Here is an 18847-nt window from a genome sequence, read left to right as displayed (position 1 = left end):
AATCTCTGACCAGCCTAGAAGAAACTGGAGAGCAGGTTGGCCTTGAACTCAAAACATGTGCCTGCTGCCTCTGCCTCCAGAGTGCAGGGATTAAAGGCCTGAGCCACCACGACTGCTCCCTCCCCACTTTTGAGATGAGAAGTGTGTGTGTTGTGTGCTTCACCATAATTCAGATTTGTTCTAGTTATGTTTTCTGTTGCTGTGTTAAACACCATGACCAAAAGCAGCTTGGGGAAAGGAAAAGATTTATCTGGCTTACAGTTTATACTCCATCACTGAGGGAAGCCAAGGGAGGACCCTGAAGGCAGAAGCTGAAGTGGAGACCGTGCTGCTTACTGGCTTGCTCGGCCTGATTTCTCATTCAGTCCTGGACCACTTGCTCAGAGGTGGTACCACTCACAGTGGGCTAGGCCCTCTTACACCAATAAATGCCCCACAGACTTGCTCAACTTGCCTACAGGCACATCTGATGGAGGCAGTTCCTTGACTGAGTTTCCCTCTTCCCAGAGTAACTCATCTGTATCAAGCTGACAAACACAAACAGTACAGCATTAATACATTTCTTAGAAACTTCGTTAAAATTTGGTGGGGAAGGATAGCACAGATGAAAAGCAGCTGCTGGCAGGGTAAACTGGGAGACACTTCCTGCACGCGTGCATGCCATTGCTCCCATTCCTTTGGTCACAGCCAGAAGAAATGCCAGAGTTCACATTGGTGTTGTGTAGCACAGCCCAAACTGGAAGCACCTGTAATGTTCATGGTGGCGTGAGAAAGCCGTACTGTGCATTCATCCCCACAGCAGAACAACACGCAGAAATGTGGATGAAAGCTGCCTGACCATGAGGACTCTGAGGACTTTGGGGAGCCAGGCAGACCAGCACAGCCCACGCTCCCCACCCCTCTTTATTTAAGGCTGTTCTGATGGAAATGGGGAGGAGTTGGAGACCAAATGGGGCTTCTAGGGGAGTCTGGGCTGCTAGTAAGCTCTCTTGACCTGGATCCTGGACACAGGGTGCGTTAACATGGGGGAGATGGGAAGCCATTGTCGGTTGTATGTGTACCAGATCTGTGCATAATATATATGAGTCATACTTTGCTTTTGTTTAATTGTGTTTTGTGGTGCTGGGGATAGGACCCAGAGCCCTGTTTGTGCTAGGCAACCATTTTACCACTGAGTTACAACTGTAGTCTCTGGGAAATTTAAATGATAACAAAATTAAGTTGTATATGAAGACCAGAATGAAAAGGAGATCTTGGCCTGCCATGCCTTTTCCTTGAAGAACAAGTTCATGTTAATATGCTTTTCTTTGTGCAGGGAGGCTGCCACCAGGACCTGAGCACTGCAGTGGAGTCACAGTGAGAGCTGATGCCCAGGGGTCTACCACCCTCCTTGTCAGCTACACACACGGCCATGTACACTTGGGTGCAAAGATCACTCTTGCTGCCTACCTGCCCCTCAAAGTGAGTTGTCCCTGTCCTTTGTCATGTCAGCTGCCCTGTTTGTTCTCCACCTTCTCTTTAGTGTCTTGGAGGTTAGATGATGGCCTCTCTCATAGGTCCTGTGCTTTTTTTTTTTTTCTTCTTCTTCTTCTTCTCCAAATTGACAGTAAGCTAAGGCCCTATGGGAAGAAGAAACCCCAGTTGAGGAAATGCCCCCATCAGATTGATTTGTATACAGGTTAGGGGATGTTTTGAGTAATGATTGTTATGCGTAGTCCTGAGGTGTATAAAAAGCAGGGTGAGCAAACCTAAGAAAGTTCCTCCCTGGTCTCTGCTTCAGTTCCTAACTCCGGGTTCCTACCCTGACTTCCCTTCCTCATGGATTGTGATTGGGATGTGTAAGCCAAATAAATCTGTTCCTCCCCAAGTTGCTTTTGGTCATGGCATTTATCACAGTAATAGGAAGCAAACTAGAACAGACCCCAAGTGCTGTCATTGGTACCTGTGGGCAGGCTATGAGTCCCTTAGCACCACAGCCACTCTAGTCCATAAGAACAATAACTTTCTGTCAAAAGTTCTGTGAGTTTCCCCTTTGCTTACTGGAGACTTTGAGGGCTGCGTAGTCTTACTGGCTAATTCACAGTTTGCTTCAGTTAGTGTTGAGACCCTGCAGAGTTCTGGGCACTGTTCTTTGCCGAGTAAAACACAGGCCTAGAGACTTGCGCTAGGTGCCTCTGCACACTGGTGAGGAAGATAAAGCCAGGGGTGGTCATGTGCACCTTTAAATCAGCATGAGGATCCTGAGTTCCAGGCCAGCCTAGTCCTGGTCTCAGTAATAAGTTTTGTCTCAAAAAAACAAAACAAACAAACAAAAACAACCCAAATAAACAGGAACACAAAAGGAAATGGAGGAGAGCTTGGGAGTAAGGACATTAAGCTGGCCCTGACCAAGCTGGCCAGGGGCTCCTGAACCCTGTGCTTTGCCTGTCTGCAGCTTTGTTTCCTGTGACAGCCATCTTCTACCCGACGGCCCACCAGCATTCTACACCAGAGAGCAAGCCTTGAGTATGCTGGCCAAGCACGTGACCACATCTCCAACCTTTTTATTTTGAGATAGTTTTGCTAGGTAACCCAGGCTGGCCTTAAACTGCTTCCTAAGTAGTGGGAATTATAGGCCTGTGCTTTCACACTGGCTAGATTGTGTTTTGTAGAGCACAGTAGCACAGTGTGTATGTGTGTGTTGGGGTGGGGGCTGGAGAGATGGTTCAGTGGTTAAAACAGGAGCTAGAGAAATGGCTTAGTCATTAAAGCACTGGAGGCTCTTCCAGAATACCGAGGTTCAATTCCAACTAAAGGCTCACAACTGCCTGTAACTCCAGTCTTGGGATCAGAGCCCTATTGGTCTTCTATGGACACATGTAGATTACATCCAGGTAATCTACTCATAGAAAATAATAATAATAGTGGCAGTGTGGTAGGATTAATGTATATGTTCATGAAGTCGTTTCTCTCCTATGTAGTCTGTGTTAGGATAGATCCTAGGTCTGAATTTACTGGGTTTTATTTTATTTTATTTTATTTTATTTTGATAAAAGATCTCTATGTAACCCTGGCTGGCTACTTGTTATGTAGCCCAAGCTGTCCTTGAACTCATAGAAACCCACCTGCTTCTGTCCTTGCCTCTTGAATGCTAGAATTAAACTGTGCACCACCATGCCCTGCACTCTTGTATACTCCCTTCTCCAGTGAGGACCTAATTTTTCCCAAAGCCTCTAACTCATAGCTACCCTGTGCATGATGCCTGTGTGGAGACTGAATTTCCAAGAGGACAACAGGGTTTGCCTGGCAGCCCCCCAAGCAGGGTGGGGATCTTACTTCTGGATGCCCAGCATTGCCTGGCCACATCCTATCAATGCAATGCTAAGCCTTCCCCTTCTTTCTTCAGGCTGTGGATCCCTCTTCTGTTGCTGTGGTAACCCTGGGCTCCTCAAAGAAGATGCTGTTTGAAGGAGGCCCCAGGCCATGGGTCCTGGAACCTTCCAAATTCTTTCGGAATGTCACTTCTGAAGACACAGGCAGCATCAGCCTGTCTCTCTTAGGTCCTCCAGCCTCCCGGAATTACCAGCAGCACTGGGTTCTCGTGACCTGCCAGGCCTTGGGTGAACAAGTGAGTGGATGGCCACCCTTAGTCCCATCTTGCCTACTGGGAGAAATAGAAAATCTACTCCGTCCTCAAAGAGCCATGAGAACATTGTTCCTCTTGTATCCAAGGACAAGGGAGTCCCAGACTCAGTGAGGTGGCCCACCGACAGAATGGAATGTGGCTGTTGGATTCCCCAGTACACATCAGTTTTCTTAAAGCCAGCCTGTGAGAGTGGCCTCCTCTTTCCCAGGACTATAGTATCCTCCATCTACTGCTACAGGGTCGGGGTAGAGGTTTGAGACCAGGAGTCACAAAGCCCCATGTTTCAGGGTTGGGCAGCTGTCAAAAGGATTGTGACCCTAGACCTGGGTTTGGCACACCAGCTTGTTCTTTCAGGATTCGGGGGATGTGCCAATGCCTGAAGTGTGAACTTCTGGTTGTTTCAAGATAGGGTTTCCCTCTGCAGCTGAGGGTGGCTTGAATGAACGTCACTTTATTACTGTGTAGCATAGGCTGACCTTGAACTCACTTTGCCTCAGCCTTCCAAGTGCTGAGATTACGGACATAAGTTATTATGCCCAGCTTCAATGTTTTTAGAGTTTGGTTTTGGTTTTGTTTGTAGTGCTGAAAACCAAAAATTACCGGAAGCTTAAGAGGACTGAACCAAGTGTGGCATATCCTGAGTTCCCACAGGGCCTGCATGGCTGTACATAATACCCTTTTCCTCAGGCCAGGCCGAATCTGTGGGCCTTGTGTTCCTCTGGCTTCTGATGGATCTGTTTCTGAGAGTCCCCAGACAGGAACAGAAAGCAGGGAGGACCAAAAAGTGAGAGTGAAAGAATGCAAATCCAATCGAAGGTGGAGGAGTACGCCCTGACAGCCTCCTGACATCAGCAATCCAAAGCAGGCTGCTGTGGTCGAGGGAGTGCATGGAGAAAGGCCCACTAGATGAACTAGGAGAAGTATAGGACAGTGTTAAGAACAAGAGAAGCTGAAGCTGGAGAAATGGCTCAGTGGTTAGGAGTACTAGCTGCTCCTCTAGAGGACCCGGGTTCAGTTCCCAGCAACCACATGGCAGCTCACAACTGTCTGCAACTCCAGTTCCAGGAGATTCATGCATGACACAAAGTGTTTGTGTGTGTGTGTGTGTGTGCGCATGTGCACATACATGCAGGCAAAATACCCATATATGTAAAATAAAACAACTCTTTTTAAATAAAAGGAACAAGAATTGCGTAATACCAAATAAATAATAAGACTAAGAGTAGCATCAAGTTATCTTGACTTTTCTTAGTCATTGGTGTTCTCCTGCCTTGGCATGTAGAAGTTAGACTCTAGGTCAAGACTCATCTAAGACATACACTCTGGGCTTCCTTACTTGGGGTTTCATGGCAAACAGCTTGCTGAAAGTCAGGAGGTGCCTCCCTCCTCCTACCTCAAAGCAGACTCTTCTGTTCTCACAGTTGTGTCACTGAGGAGGCTGAGGAGGCTCGTTCCCTCAGAGGCAGCTGTTAGCTCTATTGCATATAAAACCTGAGCCTGCACTTGACTTCAGAGGCCCCAGTCCAGCCACAGTGGGCCTTACATGCAGGTGCTTAGTGTGGCCTTTTTCCTCCAGCTCAGAGGAGCAAGTGGGCATGGAGTCAAGTGGTTCCACCTGTGGCTCTGCTTCTCCACAGGGCTTTGTCCTCCACAGTCCCTTTTCTGACCCATTTACAGTTAGGTCTCTTAACCTTCAGTGTGCAGATTCCTACATCTGTGCTTCACCTTGATGGGTGTGAAGTTAGCACAGATTCCTCTTTCAAATGTCCAGGACCAGATTCAGCTGTGGGGTTTTCCTGATATCCTGGGGAACCACAAGGCATCTGCTAATCTGCCTCTTCTCTGAGATGTTGGTAGATGGTATCTTGGGTATAGGCGACATCACTGTCCTACAGAAGTTAAGTCTCAGTTCAGAGAGGAGGGACTACACTCGGTATCTGACTGTTCCTCCTGTTCCTTTAGGTCATTGCCCTGTCTGTGGGGAACCGGCCCAGCCTCTCTAACCCCTTCCCTGCTGTGGAGCCCACTGTGGTGAAGTCCGTCTGTGCCCCACCATCCAGGCTCACTCTCATGCCTGTCTATGCCCTCCCGCAGCTGGACCTCTCCTGTCCACTGCTGCAGCAGAATAAGCAGGTGGTGAGTATGGCCACTCTTGGGGAAGGAAGAGACATTTTCTGGGGAGGGAGGAGACATTGCCTGATGGATTGACAAGAGAACCTTAACTCCCTGCACTCATGGTCTTGAGTGTTCTGAGAGCTGGGACTCCATATGCAGGCACCTGAATCTCAACAGCCAGAGCTATGTGGGGCGTTTCCATTTATACCTAGAATGAGGGAATCCAAGGCCTGCAGAGGTGGGAGACTTTCCAATGTCCAGTTGCATAGTTGGTCCCAGCTTACAGAGAGACATACTTAGCTTCTGATTTTCTACGTTATAGGGGTGGGAAGGTGACAGGCACTTGATAGAAGCCAATTTGGAGTTTCGGTCTTTTCCCAGACTTAGTAATAGGCAGTTCATCTTCCCTTAATGGTGTGGCCAGTGGAACCAGTCGCAGCCACAGTCAGCTTCAGCACCAGAAATTGATGCTCTGTGGAGCTCTGCAGTCCATAGCCCACTCAGTCCCATGTTAGAGTACAGCCTTTGTGTACTGTCAACTGATGTCAGTGGCTGTCATGTCAGAGCACACGTGGGTCAGACTGGCTGAGGGGGTGGGGCACAATAGGCTGTGATGTATTAATTCATGATGGGTTCATTGTATGTGACCTCATCCTAAGTCCAGGAGCTTCTGTAGTGGCCAAGCAAGACAACCCCTCGGGCTCCATCGCTTCTGATTCCAGACTTGCTGTTGCCCTCTGCTGGGCACATGAGGAGCTGTAGAGTCCTTGTGGGGTGTCCTGTGGATTCAGCTGTTCCTGTCGGGTGTTGTCTTTGTGTGTAGTCAGAGTGGGATTGGGAGCTGTGAGGAGAGGGGACATCAGCATTGCCTTGTCACAGGGCAGGACATTTCAAAGTATCAAGAGGGGAAGAAAGTCCCTGGGGCCTTCAACCAGTAGCTATGGGGTTAACACCTACAGGTTGGCTTCCCCAGAAGCTGGGACTGGTCCAGTCCTCAGCTCTGGAGCCTCACAGCTCAGGGCCCTGAGCGTATGTAGCTCAGGGATGTGGGAGAAAGTAGCCTCGGCACTGCATGGAGGAAGTTAGTCATGGTTTCCTCATCCCTCCAGCACATTCTTGTCCAGCACGTCCTCCTGGCCCTTCAGCACCGGGTTCTGTGTTGAGGAGGGTGAGGAGCTACCAGGAGACAAGAGGCCCACTACAGGAATGCTATAGAGACTATAGCTGAGAGGACCGGTGCTGCCAGGGAGGAGGAGAGCTACAGAGGTGTGGGAGGAGGAGCAGGACAAGGAGATGCTCCCCTAGTGGAGCTAAGGGAAAGTCCCAGGGAAGTAAGCCAGCAAGAGCAACAACAGCTCTGAGCTCAGCTGTGGTCTCTAGTATCCCTCCTGTGCACGTGGTGGCTAGGCCAATTCTGTGTGCCTGAATCTTCACCTCATAGCCTCATTTCCCCCATGACCATCTCTGAGGTGGGCAGAGTTTTATCCATCTCCAAGCCCAGCACCTCCTCCTAGGGTCTGTGTTTTCCCTAAGCTATCTCAGAGTAGATGCTGTTCACCTCTGTGCACCCAGGCCTCCTGCACATCTGAATGAACCTTCTGATGCTGAGTGTGTCCACAGCCTTTCTAGCTGTGGGGCAGGTGCTGTGAGCCGGGCCCCTGGTGGATGAAGGACATCTTTGCCTTTGATCCACACCCATCTGTTTGAAGCTTAGTTAGGAGAGCTGTACAGCTGTAGTGTCTGGGGCTTGAGGACCAGCCTCCATCTCTCCTGTCGGAGTCAAGCACAGCATTTTCCATGCCACTCTGTTGTGGAGCTGTGTGGTGGTTGTGCCTTCTCTGGCCCTTGTTCATCACTGGAGCTGAGAGTAAACACTCCACAGACCTTCACTTATCGCCTTCACTTGCCTCTCTTGGGCCAGTAAGGGTGGTTTACGGTAAGAGGTACATCAAGAAGTAGGAAGTGTGGTAGGGGGATTACAGACTCAGAGCCTGCAGGTGGCTCAGCCCCAGAGTCTGCTGCAGAATGAATGACCGTCTTGTTTTTTTGGCCTCAGATTGTGGTCCTTAGAAAAAGACTTCTCAATCTCAACTTGGAGACTCATTGAGATGAAATCCTATACTCACTACCTGCTTCAAGCCTTTTTAGCTTTTTGTTGCACATTTACAGCATGCACTGTGTCCTTGCATATATATATCTATGAGCTATCAAGTCAGTCTGGGCTGCCCTCCCTCTCACACGATGGTTCCATTGTGTTGGGAAGCTTCAGACAGTTCCCTTGCCATTCGTTAAGTAATCTATTATTCTGATATCCAGTTGCCCCCTGTGCTGCAGAACCCCAGAGCTTACTGCTCCCCGCGTTCAGCGCGACTTCCCATCCTTCTGCCCCTCCCCTCCCTTCCAAGCCTCCAGTGACTCCCACCTGCTTTGCTCTGCTTCTGTGAGATCATTTTAACTACCACACATGTGTGAGAGCCCACATCACCTATCTGTCTTTTTGTTTCTCTCTGCCTGGTTTGTCTGCAAGTTTTACCTTTTAGTTCACATCTGTTTTGTGTAATTGTCCTTGGTAGAGGGATCAGCATTGTGCTAAGTTTGGGTTCTCAAGAAACATCTGCCTGCTGGGCTCTCTGCCAGAGGCAAGAAGCAAAAGTCAGTGAAGACGTTTCACTGTGATTCCAGCATGAGAGACCATTGGCCTGTGTTCAAGCCTCACCTGCTGTGGGAGCCAACCATTGCTGGTGATGGAGGCCAGTGATGGGTTATGTGACTGGATGTAAGTCCAGAGAGTAGCCATGATACATTCTGTCTTTTCTGCTTAAATCTGCTTATGGCTTACAGTTGAGCTCGGGGACAATGCCAAGTCCCTTTTGTGGCCTGTGGAGCCTTGGGTTCCTGACCCCTAGCTGTTCTTACCTCTCACTCTATGCCTTTCATACTTGAATATGTTGTCATTCCCCCCACCTGCTGTAAGTGCTTGGGGCTTGAATAGGCTGAGCCCTGGGGCTTGTAGCTTCCCCTTTCCTGGCCCCATGCCTTCCTCACTGCCTCTGCCCCTGCCCTCATTTCTTTATCCAGATTCTCCTTTGTCTTTGTCTTCAATTAAAGGTGTACCTGGCTCCGCATACCTGACCCCTCCTCTCAGCTCTCTCACTCCCAGGTTCCTACAGTGACCTATCACTATAGAATTTGCTTGCCTAGTTTAATCTCTGCCATTTACCACTCAGCAAGCAACCGTGAGTAAGTGAGCAACAAACCAGGAGCACCCTGTCCCTGAGTCCCTCTGAGAGGCACCCTCATGGAGCTTGACTCAGAATGGACTACGTGTTGTTGGTGTCAGCAAGAAGTAATGGGCCTTGGACACAGAACTGCCATGTGATCCATCAGTCCTTGTGTTCCCAAGCCACGAGCCGGCCATTCAGGCGTGGCCCCTGCAATTTATTGGTCCCATTAGGGGACCTTGAAGAAGATATATCCCCAAGGTGCATCTAGGTGCAGTATCAATTTAGTTTTATAGCTCTCCAAATCCAGAGGCCACCTAGGACGCGTTTGCAGAGTAAATTATTGGCAAGGTGAAACCAACTTGAATGGAATGGAGTCAACCAACGGGAATGATTGACTGCAGTCAGACCAGGTCGGGTCCAGGTCTTCCAGGCAGGTCAGCTAGTGTTTCTTTTACCAATCTTGAGTGCTACTGTGTACCAGGGACTAATTAGTCCAGGGCTGGGTTGAGCTGATGCCTAAGGAGAAAGCAATGTCATAGGAAGTCCTTGAAGAATCTGTCCTGCTGTGTTCCACTCTAAGCCTGTGAGAGTGTGAGCAAGTTCTGGAAAGAGTCTGAGGCACAGCGTTTAGTTTTGTAAAGTGGGAAAGTTTCAGTCAGCCTGCAGGCATGCTTGCATAGAGCTGATATCTTTCCCAGGAAAGCACTGATTTTCTCCAGAAGCTGGGAAGAAGGGTGAGATATCTGGGGAAAGAGCTCTGCAGTCCCCGCCCACACTCACAGCTCCCCAGCTTGTGTCCTGCCCAGTTAAAACCCTTAGTGTGCCCAGTTGAGGAGCCAAGCTGCTGACATGAAGGAGTGCTTTTTAAATTGTAGCATGCTTAGTCATGTCTGGAACCAGGAGAGCTACAAGAAATTGGAGAGGGATCCTGGAGGTAGAGGCAGGGAGCTTGGTGCAACATCAATCAGGATGGCCATGCCACAGTAACAATCCCCACCCCCACAGCCACACTTCTCAACTGTGCCACGTAAGCTCAGCTCTTGCCTGCACGGTGCAAGAGTCTTGCAGTGTCCATCAGTAGGCGCCATTGTGCAGAGAGTTTGTGCTTAGGCCTCAGAGGGTCCCCTGAAATTACCACAAATCACTTGTCACATCTCACCAGACTTAGTGAGTTACCCTAAGGTGACAGAGGATTGTTCTTCCTTCTGGGCTGTGCCTGAATGGATTAGATCAGCTGTAAGCTATGCTAGAGCCCACCCCATTTTGCTACATCAGTGTGAATTACAGTGTGAATTTGTCTCTCCAAACCGACAGTACAGGATTCATATTTAAAATTCATATTTAAAAGTCCTGGGGCTAGAGAGATGGGTCAATGGTTATAAGTGCTGGGTTCAGTTCTCAGCACCCACATGATGGTTCATAACTATCCTGCCCTCTTCTGTCCTCTGCAGGCATGAGGCTTACATATGTGTATGGAGGGAAAATATTAAAACACATGCATGCATGCATACATACATACATACATACATACATCTAAAATACAATATATTTTTTAAAAAGTCTCAGTAGATGGGTTCTGGATCCTGCCTTGACCAGAGCAGCCAAAGATGGAGACCTTCCTGCCTTCCTGAGCAGGAAGAGGTGGAGCCAAGGGTCAGTCCAGATTTAGGGAGGTACCCCTGCCTCTCCTTGGCATGCACCCTGTGTCATTTTATTAGGGAAAAGGGAAGTCCTTATTGCCCATTGAGAAAAAGGAGCCAATTTGGACAGGACTTTGGGTACATGAGTGGTGGCATTCCTGAGTGTTGGTTATGACTCATCTCTGCCCTTTCATCAAGACTATCTGAGCCCACAAGGGAAACTTCGGGCTTCAAGGCATACCTGTGGCAGACATTAGTGCCAGAGTCCTGGGTGTGGCCACAGCATCTGATCATTGTTTCTTTTAGGTTCCAGTATCCAGTCACCGCAATCCCCTGTTAGATCTGGGTGCCTATGACCAACAGGGCCGCCGATTCGATAACTTCAGCTCTCTGAGCATCCAGTGGGAGTCCTCTCGGCCATTGCTGGCCAGCATTGAGCTTGACCAGCCCATGCAGCTGGTATCCCAGGATGATGGGAATGGCCAAAAGAAACTACATGGTGAGCCAGGTCTTTAGCTAGAGGGCCTGGAGCCAGAGGAGATATGGGAAGCCAAGATCCTACACTAAGTTCATGCCTAGGGCCTCAGGTGTCTGGGGCTTCATTCAGAGTTGAACCATGAAATGCAGAGAGAGCTGACCTCCCCACCCTTCCCTCCCTTTTTGAGATAGAGTCTCATTGTAGCACTAGCTGGCCCAGAACTCACTATGTGGACCAGGCTGCTGGCCTCAAGACACTGAGATCCACCTGCCTTTTGAGTGCTGAGATTAAAGACATGCTTGACAGCTGGCTACTGTTCCTCTTTTTTTTTTTTTTTTTTGCGATAAGGTCTTCTTCCTATGCAGTCAAGCTAGCCTCGAACAGGTCTTCCTGTCTCTTGAGTACTGAGATCTCATGCCTGTGCCAATACACCAGCTTCACTGTGTTCCTTTAATCCCATTTAGTCATGTGTGGTAGGAACCAGGGGCTCAGGAGCCAGAGCAGTCAGATCTCCTGTCCCAGGTCCCTTGGCCAAGCCATGGCAGTGACAACTTCCTCAGCAGCCCAATGTTGAGCTTGTCCTTTTATCTTATCTCAGCAACTATTTTGGGCCTGTTAATCGTTACTGGACTAAAAGCTCCAGCAAACTCAGTTACCTGTTTCAAAACTTGAAAGTGAATCAGCAGCAGGATCAGGCGGCCCCAAGGTAACTACGGGGCCTGTGGCTGATATTTGTTTCTCGTCTCAGGTTTGCAGACAGTTTCCGTTCACGAGGCATCAGGAACCACTGCCATCTCTGCCACGGTGACTGGCTACCAGCAGTCCCACCTGAGCGCAGCCAGAGTGAAGCGACTGGTATCTCTCAGAGGACACAGTGGGTGGGCCATGGCAAGACAAGACGAGGATGGCTCCTGGTTTTGTGTAGATTCTGTCTGGTGTCTGAGGGCCTGGACCTCCCTTGCTGGAGATCACTACCTGCTTAATTTTTCCCTGCTCCCCAGCATCTCTTGAGGGCTTCAGGCAAATGTGCTGCTTGGTGGGAGGGGAGAGTCCCCCAAGAATGGACCTGTGATACCCACCCTGTCAGACTACCCCCAAGCTGCTACTGAAATGGTGTGGAGACAGTAGATACTTGTAGACAGGGAAAGCGGGAGCTTGCATCCTAGGGAGCCAGGATCCTGAGACAAGGAAGCTTCCTCTGGGAGAAAGTGGTCCCCATTTGGAAGGAGGTGGCCTGCTGAGGCAGATGTTCACTTATCCCTGTCTCAGATGTCTTCACCCCCATTCCATTCTTATCTCTTGTAGAACCTGTTAGTTTTTGAGTGACCTCACTGGGCTCCTCTCTGGAGCCTCACACCCCACAGACGGCATTTAAGAACTTCACTTATGCTTCTGACCTCTGTGGGAGTGGGGGATGTGTGTCTCTCTGCCTCCCAGGAGTCCCCTGGGTACTAACACTGCTTGAAGCTTCCATTCCTGGAATGAAGACTCTACCTGGAACATCTAGCTCCATTCTTCTCGGAAGGAGCTAGTGATGTCTGCGGTCTTAAGGATCTGACAATGTTGGCCTTTCTCTTTCAGCATGACCCTCTAGTACCTGTGTCAGCCTCCATTGAACTTATTCTTGTAGAGGATGTGAGGGTCAGTCCAGAAGAAATGACCATCTATAACCATCCTGGTGTCCAGGTGTGTCCCTTTGCCTGCCACTCGCTCGAGTGAGGTACTGTGCACTCTTTGCCACCCAACCTGACCCCTCTCATCCCCACATCTCCCTCCAGGTAGAACTCCACATCACAGAAGGCTCTGGCTACTTCTTCCTCAACACAAGCACCCAGGACATCATCAAGGTGGCCTACCAGGACACCCGGGGCGTGGCTATGGTAAGCCTAGGCATCAGAATCCTAGCTGTCTGCTCAGGTTGACATTATTCCAGGCCTACCTGGTACTGAGCAGAGCCTTGAGATTCTGAGTTGCTCTCAAGTTCTGTGGTTCCCGTGCCACCTCTGTGCTCTCTCTTCTGTATCTGCAATTACCCGCACTGTTAATTACCTAATTCTTCCCTTTCAATCAATCTTCCGATTCATCTTTTAATTATTCTTTTATTACATAAGTGGCTTTGTGATAACCCTAAGAAGCTTGCATTTCAAAGCTTCTCCTGTGCTCTCTTCACTCCCCTACCTCTCCACAGTTCCCACTTCACCCTCTCCCACCTCTAAGGACCTCTGCCATGGAGGAATGGAGCACCCTGGTTCCTTCATGCCCCGAGCTGTTCTTTCTTTTCGTGTTGTTGTGTAGTCCAAAGTTACCTTACTTGTACTGTTAGCTCTTTTATTACACAGGATCCTCTTTAGGTCCTCTCTTTCTTTTCAATGATTTAGTTTTATTTTATGTACATGAGTATTTGCCTGCATGCATGTATGTGTACCAATGTATAAAGTACATGCAGTGCCTTCAGAGGCCAGAAGAGGGTGGCAGATCACCTAGAACTGAAGTTATCCTGGGTATGAAAGGCCGTGTGGATGTTGGGAACCAAACCTAGATCCTTTGGAAGGGCTGCCAGCCAATGAGCCATCTCTCCAGCCCCTAAATGTTCTCTTCTTAATAGAGTCAAGGAAAGAAAGCAAAGAACTGTCCTAAATATCTACACATGAGTCTGATGGGATATTTATGCAGCCATTAAATGAAAAGTTCCTCTTGAAAAGAGGTCCAGAATGACACCCACACTCATTGTCAACATTTGCCTAATAGGACATCGCCACTGTTGGCAGCTCTGGGCCCAAACTCTGCTTCCTCTGTTGAAAGTGTACTTGCCTCATTCCTAGAGTCAAGGATTCCCCTGACTCTGAGGATGTCCAAGCTGACGGGGTGGTAGATGGAGGGTACGTGGCTTCAACCCATGAAGTCTGGTTGGCAGGCTGGCTATAACTCCCCAGGCCCTTTACTTTTGACCTTGCCTTGTTCTTGCAGCTGAGCCCTGGAAGGCTAGCCCAGCACAGGAGGCACCTGTGTTCCAGGGAGGGCTATGACCCAGGCAGTGACCTAGGCCTAGCACTTCCTTTCAGAAACAATGGAGCATGATGCCACTCCTGCTCAGGAGCTGATGGTATGACGTCAGTCATGTGCCAGTGTTTGTAGCTTCAACTCCCCACATTTCTGATGCTCCTGATTTGTGCCTCCACCTGCTTTCTTAGCCTATAGATCACAGAGTTAATGGGCCTAAGCTGGACAGGTATATATTGACAGGAACCAACTGGTGAGAGGAATGTGACTGGAACTATTGTACTTTAGAGTTAACTGTGGTGCAGGATATCAGGAGCTGGTGGGGACAGAGGTAAACCAGAGGGCATGAGATTTACAGAGGATAGGCATGGGTGGCAGTGTGTGCCTCTGTTGATTCCTTTGAATGGTTCGTATGTCTCATCAACTTCATGTGTTGTGTAAAAGGTTCTTGGTATGTTACAGTTGTGAACAGCCACTCCTACTATCATGCTTAGAGTATTTTCATGGCTGGGAAGGAAACTGTATAGCTTCTTGTTACCTTTGAGTTCTTCCAGACTCATCCCTTATCCCAGCTTTTACCTAATTTATTACTTAATTCTATAGATTTTCCCATTCTGCACAGTTTCAGTGAATGGAATCATGTAGCATCTGGCCGTGGCCCTTGTCTAACATATTTTCAAGGGTTATCCATGTTGTAGAATGTTCTAGAAGCTCATTCCTTTTTATGCCCGATATGGCTATGCACCTTTTCTTTGTTCATTCATCCATTAGTTGATATTTGGTGGCTTCTATCTTTTTTTCCCCTCTACAACCAGGACCTCATGTAGCTGAGGATGTAGCTGATATGTAGCTGAGGATGTCCTTTAGCCAAGGATAATTGAATTTCTTATGTTTTCTCCTCTCCTATTTTGGGATCACAGTTGTATACCACCACGCCTGTTGTGTGGTGCTAGAATCCAACCCAGTGCTTCCTTCATGCCAGGTGGCACTTCACCACCTGAGCTACATTTCCCTGGTGTCTTTCTTTACTATTGAGAATAATACTGCTGTGAACATTCATGTAGAGAAGGATTGTTTGAAAGATTTTTTTTTTATCTGTCCAGTCCCCTAGATTTTGAGTTACAGATGGTTCTAAACTGCCGTATGGGTTCTGGGATCTGAAACTGACCGCTCTGGAAGAATAGACAGTGCTCTTAACTGCTAAACCATCTCTCTAGGCCTGTGTACGTTATTTGTATGGATATATATCTTATCTCTGCTTACATGCCCAGGAATGGTAACTTTTGCATGGAAGGTTTTGAGAAACCACTGACTGTTTCCTATGTTACGTCTCACCAGTGGTGGATGAGAGTGCCAGTTTCTCCTCATTCTTGTCAACACTTGTAATTATCAGACCTTGATATCCTAGCCACTCCAGTAGATACAAGTGGCTTCTCCTTGTGAGGCAGGTTTATATTCCCTGAGGAGTAAAGTCATTCACCATCTTTGTGACTTTTTTGTCTTCTTCAAATTCTTGTGTCTTTTTGGATAAATGACATTTAGAACCTTTGATTGTTATTCTTTTTATTAAGTTGTAGAATATCATATTATATTCTAGATATAATTCATTCATGAGATGTGATATGCACATTTTTTCAATTAAGACTTGTCTTTTTTACTTTCTTGGTAGCATACGTTCAAGCTTATGTTTTTAATTTTGGTTAAAATGAAAGCTAATAAAATTTAAATACTTGATTTTTTTAAAATTTCTGATTTTTTTAAAGTTACATTTATTTACATATTTATTGTGTTGGAGGTGAGGGGAACATACATGCCACAGCATGTGTGTGGATGTCAGAGGGCAACTTTGGCAGTTCTCTCTTTCCATCTTATGGGTTCTGGGATTGAACTCAGGTTAGGAGCCTTGGCGATGAGCGGTCCTACTGGTCTTCTGTGCTTTTGCATTTCCTGTCACCCTGAGACCCTGAGAGTTCATGGCCAATGGCACTCCTGACATTTGCTCTGTTTGCTTCTAAGTTTTATCTACACTGAGTTAACTGTATGTGACAGGAATCCGGGTCTTCTGTCATGAGTGGCTGTCCAGCTGTCCAGCTGTCCTAGAAGCCTTTGTTCTTTTTGTTCTGCACTGGATGATTCTGGAATCCTTGTCAAAATCCAGTAGATAGGGACATGATCTCAGTTCCAAGGCTGCCAGCTCTGCCTAAGTTCTGTGCAACCCGCGTATCTTTGCGTCTGTCGCACCGTCCTGTAGATTACTGCTGCTTCATAGCAAGTTTGACATCGTGTGAGTCCTCTGGCTTTTTCTTCCTTTCAAGTCTTCTTTGACTGTTTTGTGTCCCTTACAATTCAATATAAATTCCAGAGTCAGCTTGCCGACTTCTATGTGAAGCAGCTAGAATTCTCCCAGGACTTAGGTTGGCCCTTTAACAATGTACAACCTCTGCCCATGAATTCGAAGTATTTTCCTGTCACCTCAGTCTCCCTTGATATCCTTTGGTGATGGGTCTAGTTGGAAGTGTTAAGTTTTATACTAGTGTTGTTAACTTTATTTTCTAAGTATTTGTTCTTTTCCATGTTAATAATTCTAAATAGAATTGTGTCTTAAATTCTATTTTTCTAACATTTGGCTTCCTGCATGTTAGTCTCATATCCTGTAACCTTGCTGAACTCTTAGGAAGTTTTAGTGGATTCCTCTGTGTCTGTGTGTGTGTGTGTGTGTGTGTGTAATTGTATGTGTGTAAAATGATGTCATGTGTGAATATAGGTAGTTTGACTCCTTCCCTTTGAATTTGGAAGTTTTAATCTTTTTCTTGACTTATTGTCCTGGCTACAGTCTCTAGTACAGTGTTGAACAGAAATATGAGAAGAGCCATCATTGTCTTGCTCTAGACTGTGGGGAGAAAGCTTGTATCCTTCCACCACTAAACGTGATGTAGTCATTTTACAGATGCCCCAGAGGGATAGTAGTGTCTAAGGGGCTTTTAGGCAAGGCTGAAAATATTTTTAAATGTGTTTCTGAAGATAAAGACAGCTAAGATCCCTCACCCCACCCTCATCCTACCTTGCCTCTGTTAGCTTAGATACAGATTGGGCCTCTGAGTATACACAGACTCAGTTCCTCCAAGGTTTCATCTGATTCCCAGAGCTTCCAGCAGGCAATGAATGGGTATCTCTATGATGCTATCTGTGAGAGAAGGGTGAGGGTATTGGGCAATAATACTGTTCCCTTGACCAGATAGTAAATCTCTGCTTCCATCCTCAGGTCACCCTTGAGAACACCCTATAAAGGAATATGGTCATGTTGTAGGGCTCTGGTCACAGGCATGTGGGGTTACCATGGGTCTTTGCTGCTAGACTGGTTAACACTAGACTTAGAGCATGCCCACCACATCTCCTTTCTCGTCTATGATTAGTGAGTCAGAGACCAGCTCATGTCCACAGGCACATAGGTGGTGGTAGTGCAGGCCATTGCAGACCTAAGGGAGTTCTGGCTCTTCAGTGACCAACAAGCTGGGAACCCAAGGATGTGCTTATGAGCAAGGTATGGGTGGTGCCGCCTTATTCAGTTTAATACATCTTGTTGTCTAGAATTAATGAGAGCATCAGAATGCCAGATGAGAGGAGACAGGTAGCTTAGGGGAATACTACGGTTGCACCTCATTTGCTACCTGTGTTCTAGCTCGGCTCTGTGCAAGGTTGACTTATATATGAGACTGATAAGATTGGTGGTCAGCAAACTCTGTGTCCACCTGCAGGAAAGCATCCAATGCAGCTGGTTTAGAGCCTGTGGGAATCAGCCACAGCAGCTGTGAGAGGGACATGTATATACATGCTACTGGTCGATTCCAAGGTTCCTTTAGGGTGCTCCTGTCCCCAAGCTCTCTAATGTGACTGTCTGCACTAGCTCTGCTTATGGCTTGGGGACCTCTTGTTTGTCTGCTCCTCTTTCCTATATGCTTGCGTTAGCCTTTGTTTTGAAATCTTTTATTTTGATCCCCCTTTGAAAGATTATTTTTAAATTTAGCATTTGAGTGTTTTGCCTGCATGTATGTGTGCAGCACGTGTGTGCAATGCTTGCAAAAGTCAGAGGAGTGCATCAGAGCCCCTGGAGCTAGAGTTACAGATGGGTTAAGCCACCATATGAGTGGTGAGACTAGAACCCAGGTCCTCAGGAAGAGCAACCAGTGCTCCTAACCACTGAGCCATCTCTAACTATTTATTTATTTATTTATTTATTTATTTATTTATTTATTTTTGTTTTTTGAGATAGGATTTCTCTGTGTAGCCCTGGCTGTCCTGGAACTCACTCTGTAGACCAGGCTGGCCTTGAACTCAGAAATCCGCCTGCCTCTGCCTCCCAAGTGCTGGGACTAAAGGCGTGCGCCACCACTGCCCCTAACTTTTTAATTTTTAAGACCCTGGGGTCTCCCTACATTTTCTGGCTGACCTTGAACTACTTGGCTCAAATGCTTCTCCTACCTCAGCCTCCTGAGTAGCAGGAACTGTGGGTGTGATACTCATACTTTTTCCAAGCATTTTCATTTGTTCCCCTCTATAAAAGAAGGAATAATTGTACACCTCTGTGTGTGAGTGTGCCTTGTCAAAGCTTGACACTAGGAGGAAAAGCTTTAGTTGAAATTCATCCGCACATCTGGAAACATACCTTATCTTTGTGTTCTAGAGATTAAAAATAACTTCCTGCTATCATGAAGAAGGGAATTTGAAATCAGGAGAGGTGTGTCTGTTGTCATAGCAACCAACAACA

General features: G+C 47.5%; 1 protein-coding gene across 1 annotated transcript in view; it reads left to right on the top strand.

Annotated features, from left to right (window-relative positions):
• Positions 1–18847, top strand: part of Nup210 (nucleoporin 210) — a 103998-nt gene that overhangs the window by 50963 nt on the left and 34188 nt on the right. The window contains exons 14-20 of the mRNA XM_028773004.1: positions 1316–1461; positions 3386–3607; positions 5588–5761; positions 10911–11103; positions 11831–11937; positions 12664–12768; positions 12861–12962. Of these exons, the coding sequence (XP_028628837.1) occupies positions 1316–1461; positions 3386–3607; positions 5588–5761; positions 10911–11103; positions 11831–11937; positions 12664–12768; positions 12861–12962 (1049 nt within the window). The remainder of the gene's footprint in view (positions 1–1315; positions 1462–3385; positions 3608–5587; positions 5762–10910; positions 11104–11830; positions 11938–12663; positions 12769–12860; positions 12963–18847) is intronic.

This window comes from Grammomys surdaster, unplaced genomic scaffold (genome assembly GCF_004785775.1).
Source record: "Grammomys surdaster isolate TR1022 unplaced genomic scaffold, NIH_TR_1.0 220, whole genome shotgun sequence".
In the NCBI taxonomy this organism is placed as follows: Eukaryota; Metazoa; Chordata; class Mammalia; order Rodentia; family Muridae; genus Grammomys; species Grammomys surdaster.
Note: the sequence above shows the minus strand (reverse complement) of the source record. Positions and strands in the feature narration are given on the sequence as shown.